This window comes from Labrus mixtus, chromosome 22 (assembly GCF_963584025.1).
Source record: "Labrus mixtus chromosome 22, fLabMix1.1, whole genome shotgun sequence".
Lineage (NCBI taxonomy): Eukaryota > Metazoa > Chordata > Actinopteri > Labriformes > Labridae > Labrus > Labrus mixtus.
Window position 1 is genome coordinate 10,998,482 of NC_083633.1, and position 10,556 is coordinate 11,009,037.

The window sequence follows — 10,556 nt, forward strand, 5'->3', positions numbered from 1 at the left end:
ATTATACAACTGTCAGTGTAACACTCAATGTGTGATTATCAAACATCCGCCCTCACACTCCCTCTCCCCTTCCAATATGAATGGCTAATTAAACTGCATCATTTATCTTTTTGTAGGCTTGTGATGTGTTTAATCCAACCTATCCAACATCCACCGGCATGTGTGTCACTGTGATTTGGCACCATGTTACACAGAATTCAGCTGCCATTTCGCTCTTCCGGTGTTGATTCAGGCCCTCTTTAAGTATTTCAACATCTCGCACCATGCCACAAAAGACGCAGGACAATCCATTTGTCATGTCCCTCACATTACAATTCATTATAGATGGTGCACTGACACACTACAAAAGCAGCAATTGCCTTAAAGGGTCAGCTTTTCAGTGTTTTCTGAGAAACCAATTTCAGAACATAATTAATCTTCAGGGAGAGATGCTTTGTGCTCGTTGGTAAAGGTTGAACTCACCGTGTCTACACTGTTATGGTAAGTAATTGAGAATGGCTGCTTACAATACCAAGGTCTCTGAAAACTAGCCTTTTAATTTAATCTGACCTGTAAACATTGAAAGGACACATAACGTACAGTGTCCAAGGTCCAAATAATAATATACTAAAGAAAAAACTTCAGCACTTAGTGTTGAAAACAGTGTTGATTCCACTGATGTTCAAAATGTATAAAACAGAATTAAAATGTGTTTCATTGAACTTAGACTCTCTGAGATAATAAATCCACAAACACATCATACCAATTCACACAGGCACAACATCTCAGGTGAAGGTGGACTTTTATATACAGAGTGTTCCCTGCCAGGTATACCGGCAATTCCTGGCAGCCATTTGCACTTTCACTCAACTGAGGGGAAGAAATGTCTATAAAACTCAAGAGTGAAAAAAAAAAAAAAAGGGACTCACTTGGAAAGGGACCTCACAAAAACTTTGACTCAAACTGAAATAAAAACAGACTTTTACATAAACTCTAGAATTATCATTGGGGTTTGTTTTGACTTGTGTACACGTTCTGCCAAATTCATCATTAATACAAATGGCTTTTTCCAGACGGTGTGAAATGTTGGTTCATAAAGACAAGGTTGGTTATTTGAAGAGTTGGTGAAAAACCTGTTTGGTAACTTGTTATCGCATTAATTTCTCATAGCATAGCAACACGGGTCATTGGCAAGCAGCGGACAAACATTTGTGTTAGCTGCTGCATTGAGCCGTTGATGCCATTGATTGAACGACTCTAAATAACTTTGTCATTATCTGAATCATGGGGTAACAAAGACCAATAAGGTGTAGAAGGTGAAACAAGGGAAACCAATATCACGTGGGAATCTGTGCTTTTGCTCACAAGCTAGGCTAAGTACCTTGTTAGCCTGTGTGATTTGTACCTGTTCATTTTACCAATAACACAGTTGGCAAGCATTTTCCACACAAATATGATATATTATTTATATATAAATATCAGTTAACATAACATAGAAAACTTACAGATGATGCTTTTTACAAGCCTAGACAGTAGGATGGTAGCAGATGAGACGCATGCTTTATACATTGGGAGAAAATGGCCGCATTTAGGTTCTCCTTCTTATTCTTCTTCTTCTTCTCTGGGATTTTTTTTGGCAGATCGCAAACAGCTTAAAGGTGCATACCGCCACCTACTGTACAAGAGTGTGTATCATCATGTCAACTTCCCTAGAATTTAAATTCTGCCTGCCACCCTTGTGTAATACAAGAACGAAAAAAGACCTTTAGGTAAAAACAACTTCCTGTATAAACAAGCTACTTCCTGTTGTAACAAAACAATCACTAGGAGGTGCTAATAAAACTTCTGAAATCAATCAAATGCTTAGATACTTTATTGATCCTGAGGGAAATTCAATGGCCAGACAGAAATAAAGACTAAACAGCGCATTGAGTTGTACACTATAAAGGAAGTGTCATAAATTCCTTCTTGCTTTTTTTGATTTATCGGTAAAAGAAACTGTAAATCTTTTTACAAATGTTCATAAGCTAGCAGCATTCCACCAGCGGGAGTACAGAATGTTTGGACTGGGGGGTGCCAAACTGGGGCACTGGGTTTTGACGAAATACTTTTCATTTAACATGCCGAGCAAAAGATGTTCTCTTAATGGTAAGAAATGTTTCATTAATTAACTTATGTGTCCACAGAAGATGTCCTCCCTTTTTGAAAAAATAAATCTTAAAACAAAACTTTTTCATCAATTTCTTTTTTTTATTTCTACACAATAAGTGAAAGGAATTTAAATTGTACTTTAATGTGATCAAGTCTGGAAAATACACCGTTTTTTATGTATACATGCTGTACAGATGAGTCCTTTTTGGTCACGTGAATTTATGCTGCAAATGTAGAGATAAAGCCTTGCTTTGGGTGATGAATAGAAAATTATTATTCAGAACACACAAGTAGTGAAGATTAATGTCACTGTCCTGGTCTGTTAGACAAACACTCTCATTAATGGTTATTCTATGACCAACACCACCATGATCCAGTCTTAGTGCTGCTTCTGCCACTGTGCATAATTACCACTGTATGTAGATCCTGCTGTTTCAAATGAGTTATGTTCTAAATGAGGAGCTCTTTGAGAGGCTTGTACAGGGCATGTGGTCTGCCACTGAGATCAGACAAGGCTCCAAAACTCTGGTGTGAGACAAATTGCCAAACAGACAGCAGGTGCGAGAGAGAGAGTGAGTGTATGATGAGGAAGCCATAAGCGTACCTATTCATCTCCTCGCCAGTAGCAATAGGTACAGAGGCATGGCAGCCTTACAAGGTCAATATTTTACTTTGGGTTGTGCACTGTAATTAAATTACAAGCAAAGTGCCCCGCACAGGAGAGCACACATACACAGAGATGTAGGCCCTTTGAGCTAAACAAATTGAGTCATGAGAGGAGATGTTGGGGAATTTCGTTGCTGCAACACGGCTGATTAAAAGTAATTTCAACATGTTGCAGGACATCAGGAGTCACATGTAACAGCCTCTGCATGTCAACATGCATTTGCTCAAAAAAGCTTGAGACAATAGCTATTGATGAGTCTAACAGATGTAGGCTAAATAAGTGATAAGAGGGGCAGAGACATTAATGGACTGTCAACTTTCTAAGTGTAGCACTGCCAAAAATCAACTAACTCTACAATAATGACTCTTTAAATCCCAGAACTCATTTTAATTTGAAAAAAAAAATGGTTAGAGTAACAGCTGGATTATCCAAATACTTAGGTGATACAGGAGAAATGCTTGCTGAAAATATGTAGTGAATCTATCTTTAAGAGAAAGGCAAGAGGTGCTGGTCATCATACAACAGCTCTCCCATTGGCTGAGCGAACCAGGAAGTCAATCTTCCTCTAACGCAGGCGCTCCAGCTTCCTGAAAGTCAACAGCAACAGCCGAATAATAGCTCAACATGGCTCCTAAACCTGCTGCAGCGATCTCTGGACTGTTGATTCTTTGTCTCGTCTCACCGGCGGAGGCTTACGACGCCGGGGACGCCTTAGCCCTGATCCTGGGCACCATCCTCACCATGGTGGGTTTCTGCGCCTTCCTCGGCTGGTACGCGCGGAGGCGGAACGACACGTTCTGAGAGAGACTCACATGATCGTGATCCTGGACTTTTCCTGATGTCATCCAGCGCATGTATTCCTCTCACGGATATTTTATGGGCTTTCTGACACACTGTTTGTGTCGAAGCTGCTGATAAGAAACGTGCCTTATTGGAACTAGTGCGTCAAACGTCCAAGGGCGCACGTGTGGTGGAAGAAGACAACCAGGAAGTCCAGTTTTTCTGCTGTACTGCTGAGATTAAAAACCAAACGCTGTTGCCTTTTTTATCTTAAAAACATCTGCTAAAATAATCTCCTACAAGGACGCTTCCATTGCAGTTCATATTGTCCATGCTTGGGGTGAATCATGTGATTTACTCCTGTGTTCACGTCTGCAATGTTTCCATTGAAGCACAAAATGTCAAAGAGTTCACAAGAGAGATTGGAGCTTGTGTGACGAAATGTCTTTGTGAATAATAAAATGAGTATTCTGATGATCTTCACAACTCCTGGTATACACCATATGAATAATCTGCTGTTCAATAGTGCTCTCACACCATGATGAGAATTTGCAATAACACATTTCTTTGAAGGTATTTATTACAAGGCAGACTGTCATAGAAATATTCTTAAATTAAGCTTGTAGGGCTTAGGACAGTCACAAATTATGAGACTGCTTCTCTTATAGGTAATGTTTAAAGTTTTCATCAATATGAGTACTGACAACTTTGTGTGTGAGGTTGACAAAATCCCAGAGGTCTAAAGAGGAACTGTCTCTTTGGAAGGTCTGAAATAATGCATAGTGATCTGAAACATACAAAAACAGACCCAAGTAGACGTTCCTTTTTGTAAGGGGTCATTTTCACGAATGTAACTGGGTGAAAAATGTAGTGCAAATGAGCAGATGTAAATGGCATGTTCATTGAAATCCTCAAGTGAAGCACAATCTGAAAATGTTACTTATAATCTATTTGAGTAAAGATATTTAACTTTTCACCACATGAGAAGATATAATACATTAAAGACTTTAAAAAAAGTAATACTCAGGCTCTCATTTAGAAAACAAAACAGCTTCATTTCTGTTATTTGACCTTTTGGATGATGATATACCAAAAGGCTGCCCAGGTACATCGATGTCAATTAAAAAATACAAGGACATTTTGCAAAAATGATTCAGAACTTGAGTGGCTGGAGGACAGCAAAACTATCTTTTTTTTCACAAGACATACAAATGTTCACAGTTAAAATTTGCACACAGTTGTGACACTTTTTCTACACGCATGATCATCATTTATTGATGTTTAATAGCCCAGGTCAGGCGATTGCTCAGCTTGTGTACATGTGGCTGAACCATTGTTCACTTGTTACACTGCACATGACATCACAGCTCTTCATACATGGCTGAGAAATCAGAGCCAATGAATTTATCATGCCATCTGGGCAGAATGAACAACAGTTTGCAAAGTGCTTGTCAATTATGTATATACAGTACAGGGGAAGTCATTCTACCTTGAGGTGAAGCAGGCTGCCTGATTTAAACCTTTACTTAGTACATAATGGTTAACATTTCTGCTGAGTGAAACATGTATGAGCACTTTGAAAAGTACACAGAGCTAGGGAAATAAAAGCTATAGCGTGTTGTGGTGTCTTCATAAGAATTAAAACAGATAAGGACACCATTAACTTAAAAAAAAACACTTTAAAAAAGACAAGTTCTGCTTAGACCGAACCCCATTTAGTTTTTGCATTATTTAAGTAGCTTTTATGTGATTTATAAATTACTCTCAAACTTGTAAAACAGTAGAATTGAATCAATCTGCAACAGCAAGAAGAATGACAAATGTGTCTTAATAAGCCTAACTCAAGTGGAAAAAAAAGTAATCTGTTACATTCGGCGTTTCCAGGGGAAACGGCACGTGCTGCTGTAACGCGTTACCGGCCAGCAGCGGTCCCCTTTAGGCAGATGTTACCGTGAGAGAGAGGGAGCTGCTGCTGCTGCTGCTGCTGCAACAAGAGACAAGACGCGTCTTGGATCACAAATAGGGATGCAGGGCGCATGCGCACTGAGCTCCATTTACTGGAGGATATTCACCGTGGAGGAAAAAGGGGGCAGGCAACAAATCAGGCTTTTTCTAAAAGCAAAAACCCGACGAGAGCAATGTAAATAACCTTAAGGAGTGATACAAATTAGGATTATCAACAGGTAGGATTTTAATTGTTCTTTTGATCGGCTGTGTGTCTGTCTCCCTCTCTTTCTCGATCTCCTTTTTTTTTGGCCTTGTCTTGTGTGGTGGCTGCGATTCTGGGCATTTCATAGCGGAGACTTGGGAATAATATTCTAATGGACGTATACGGACCTGCCACAACATTATGCTTTATCCAGCAAATCTGGATATAGAATAACGGCGGTGCTGGTTTTTTTTTTTTATATTCTTTCTTTTTTCGGAAATCTATCTGATTCAGACGCGCGTAAAACACTCGACTGACAATCGGAGGACGCATTCAAACGCGTAAGTAGACACAACATACATGAAATCAGATACTACCACAGGCAAAACATAATTTCCGATGAATACAAATAGCAATCGAGTACAACATCCCATGATTGTATCACCAGCAGGCTTGTTATTGTCACTTCTAACCATCCTTGTTCAATCTGATATTCACACCCGCGCATTGACACGAAAAAAAATAATGTCGAAATGCGGCTTAAGAGGCAGTATTACACATTATATCCACTCAACTCTTCCTCCTAATTACTAATATAAAAGAGGATCTGGAAAATGGAACCTGGCTCAATAATCGCCCTTAATGAGAACACTGCTTATCAACGTGAGAGCTGTAATCCTGTTAACCTTTAATCAGACAAAAATACGGATGCTTTAATATGTATGCGCCCTCCGTCGGTTTTGTATGAAGGCGAGGTGAGTTTATCCGAGGCATCCACCGCTTCTGAGAGCCGTCCTCTGTTCTGCAGGGTGTAGGGTGTGATCGAGGAGAGCTTATGTTTGCACTGCATTTCTTCCAATGTCTCACTTTGCGTTAGAAATGTCCAAAAAAAAAAATCGAGCTTTGTTTGCTGATGGTTTGTGCCGTGTTTCATTTTAAGGTAAAACAGCGTCGTTTCTTAATGGGGTTTGCTGCTTTGTGCTCTCCTGGTGCTTTTTGTTTGGGAAATTCCGAAGCCACCTAAAGACTAAACACGCTGTAACAGATTAATGCTCAAGTCTAATCAAGATCCATCACCGTCTGTCTGCCTGTCCGTCTGTCTCTCTGTCTTACTGTCTGTCTCGAGACAAAGTATTCGTAAGCTAAGGCAGAGCTCTGCACTGTGCCAGTCCCAATTTAAAAAAATGTAAGATTAATAATTTAATGTCAGGCAAGGAGAAATGATTGCTTATTACTTCTACATTGTATAAGTGCAGTTGAAAACAATGCAGCTGTTGTTCAGCACTGAATGCTGATGGGTGGATAATGTTTTTCAGGGATTTTTTTTCTTTAGGTGTGATGAGACAAAGGAACAAAGGATGCCTTAGAGGAGAGGTCGCCTGTACGTCTGGAAACCTCTTCAAAGCACACCGCCAAATGGATCTAACGCCTCCCCCTGCCACCTCTAGATCATGATACTTGGCTGAAGCTATTCCGCTATCTTTATGATCCCTCCTCCATCTATGGCGAACTATAGCCATGCAGGGGACCACACCATCTTGCAGAATGTCTCTCCTCTCGCCACGTTCCTCAAACTGACCTCTCTGGGTTTTATCATTGGAGTCGGTGTGGTTGGAAACCTCCTGATCTCCATCCTGCTTGTCAAAGACAAGAGCTTGCATCGAGCACCCTACTATTTCCTGTTGGATTTGTGCGCATCTGATATCCTGCGCTCCGCCATCTGCTTCCCCTTCGTTTTCACCTCGGTCAAAAATGGATCTGCGTGGACATATGGGACACTGACCTGCAAAGTAATTGCCTTTCTGGGTGTGCTCTCCTGTTTCCATACGGCATTTATGCTATTCTGCGTTAGCGTCACGCGCTACCTTGCCATCGCACATCACCGTTTCTACACTAAAAGGCTGACCTTCTGGACCTGTTTGGCCGTCATCTGCATGGTTTGGACATTGTCGGTGGCAATGGCATTCCCGCCGGTGCTGGACGTAGGGACGTACTCCTTTATCCGGGAGGAGGACCAGTGCACGTTCCAGCACCGTTCCTTCAGGGCAAATGATTCGTTGGGATTCATGCTCCTGCTGGCACTCATCCTCCTCGCCACACAGCTCGTTTACCTCAAGCTCATATTCTTCGTCCATGACCGCCGAAAAATGAAACCCGTCCAGTTCGTCCCTGCAGTCAGCCAGAACTGGACCTTCCATGGGCCAGGAGCAAGTGGACAGGCGGCGGCAAACTGGCTGGCTGGGTTCGGTCGAGGCCCCACTCCACCTACGTTGCTGGGAATCCGGCAGAACAGCAACGCCGCGGGTCGCAGGCGTCTTTTGGTGTTGGATGAATTCAAAACAGAGAAGAGGATTAGTAGGATGTTCTACATCATGACGTTTTTCTTCCTGGCACTTTGGGGGCCCTATCTGGTAGCCTGCTACTGGCGGGTGTTTGCAAGGGGCCCAGTGGTCCCTGGGGGCTACCTGACGGCGGCTGTGTGGATGAGCTTCGCCCAGGCCGGAGTCAATCCTTTCATCTGCATCTTTTCCAACAGGGAGCTCCGGCGCTGCTTCAGCACCACCCTCCTCTACTGCAGAAAATCCAGGTTACCACGGGAACCCTACTGCGTTATATGAAGGTTTTGCTGTGGTTTTTTTTTCTCATCTATGTCTCTATTTCCCTGATTGATCTTGATATGGGCTTGTTCCCGTTGTACAGCGCACTCTCTCGTCTATCTCTCTTCTCTTCATCCTCCAGTTTTTCCTCCTGTTCCTCCTTCACCTAACCCTTCTTTTCAGAGGTAGAAGGTGGACGGCAAGACACAAGGCTCTGCCGTGGTGGTTAAACATGAAATGTATCAAACATGGAGGCTGAAGGGAATGGGAATACGCAGGAGGTCTGGATCCCCTCCTGTGTTTATGTTCTAGTAAACAAGACGTTGGAAGGCAATGCCAATGCAGAGAAGCAAAAAGTTGAAAAAGAAAAAAAAAAGAGAAAAACAATTGACAAAACAATGAAAACAAAAACTCTTTGTTTGGATATTTTCATGAATCTGTGAGGTGTGACATGCATAAAAATGAAACGATAAAGAAAAATGAACAAAAACAAAGAAATGATACCTCTCAAGGAATCACTGGAAATGTTTTACATTTTAAGAGTTGCACTAAAAAGAAGATGTAAAGATGCTTTTTTTGGTTGCCGGTTGCATTGCTAGGACAACTTCTTCCTTTCTTTTTCCCCCCCAAACTAAACAATGAATGCTTTAATTTGCAACAGACTACACAATCGCTGTAAGTAAAAGCAAAACTTGGTGACTGTTGGAATACACCACCACAAAAAGGATAAAATGGTTTTAATGTAAATGATATCCTTTTTCATTTACCGGGCAGTGGTGGTGGGGAAGGGGGGGGGGGGGGGGGGGGGGGCTGGGTGGGGGGACTTTATGGTGGGTATTTACAATGTGTGGTTTTTGAAGTTGCAACTTGCAAAAACTAGAAATGATTTTTCTTGTAGTTTTACGATGCATATGTCTCTAGTGTCTGGCATTGTTATTTTCTTATCACCTTTTACAGAAAAAAAGAGGAAAAAAAAGATGAAATGATGTTTGGATTTTCAAAAGAAGTTGCTTTTAAGAACAACCTTGTGCTTAAAAAAGACATTGAAGAAGTAGTTAAATGTTTCATCATATCCATGTACCTAAACACTATCATATTGTTACAGTATTGCTGATGCCACTCCGGGTGTTCTTGCCTTAATGGTTATGATATTGTCATGTTTTCCTTGGTTGTTGGGTTTCTTTTTAAGTTTTTTTTGTTATGACAGTCACTTCTGGAAAAGTAATTTTTTTTTAAGAAAGGGGATTTTTATGTTTCTTTTTCACATCAATGTGAAGTGCATGTCCATTTTTAAAAGCTGGTCCACTCCCATGAGCATCACAGGCCATAACACTGAGCAGCCCATTTTTATTCTGCAACGGTTTGCTACACCCCACAGAGTGCTCAGAGCACAGGGAGTGCGCGTGTGTGTGTGTGCGCGTGTGAGTGCGTTTCAGAGTGTGTGTGTGCTGCGTGGATCAGACAACAGTCACTTCAAGACCAGAGCCTTAGTATGAAATCTTGCACAATTTGTAAAAAATGTACAAAAAAAAAGACAAAAAAAGACATTTAAGGCACACTGTCTTGTTTCTACTTTCCCTACATTTGCTCTCAACTGATTGTTTTCGATGACTTACTTTTTTTCTCTTGTGGCCATTTTAATATTTATTATGTATTCTTTTTTGTATATTATAGATAGATTGTGTGTAAGTATGTGAGTCCTTTCATTTTTTGAAGTCCCGAATGTGAGTACAGTTTCAGTTAGGATTGCATTTGCTGAAAGTTAACTGTGTAATCTGTTGCTTTTTTGAAAATAAAAAGTTTCCATTTTACAACTTTGGTTTTTATCCCTGTCATTGGGTTAAGAAGGCTTCGCTGTTTGGCCAGAGAAACAGCTTAAAAACATCTGCAAAAAAAAAAAAACAGCCTAGAATTGACAAAGTCATGGAGCTGTTGTAAAATGGTCCTTGATTGGTTGATGATGGAATTTTATGATGTCCTTATTCTGTACTCAAATGACTTTGGTATTTCAACAAAAGTGTATATATAAGCCATTTCTACTCATGCTAACAGGCTCTACATATGAGAAAATGATTTCCAAATGTGTCTCTTCTGGAACATAATCTGTTCTGTCATGTGCGTCCTTGGGACAGCTCGTCAAAATAGAATGTATGCTAAACCTTGTCATTGAATGTGAAGTGTGTTTGACATTTAATGGAAATAATCTCCATGAATATGTCCCTCCGGCAAACTC

General features: G+C 40.8%; 1 protein-coding gene across 4 annotated transcripts; it reads left to right on the forward strand.

Annotated features, from left to right (window-relative positions):
• Positions 1–5,565: 5,565 nt before the first annotated feature.
• gpr85 (G protein-coupled receptor 85) lies at positions 5,566–10,137 on the forward strand. 4 transcript variants are annotated; one of them, XM_061029729.1, is made up of 2 exons: positions 5,566–6,067; positions 7,043–10,137. In XM_061029729.1, exon 2 carries the CDS (start codon positions 7,211–7,213, stop codon positions 8,342–8,344), a length of 1,134 nt encoding a protein of 377 aa, XP_060885712.1. In that variant the 5' UTR covers positions 5,566–6,067; positions 7,043–7,210; the 3' UTR covers positions 8,345–10,137. The 4 variants fall into 4 exon arrangements, with proteins under 4 accessions (XP_060885712.1, XP_060885713.1, XP_060885710.1 ...); XM_061029730.1 differs by having other exon boundaries at positions 7,060–10,137; XM_061029727.1 differs by having other exon boundaries at positions 5,566–5,760.
• Positions 10,138–10,556: the final 419 nt, after the last annotated feature.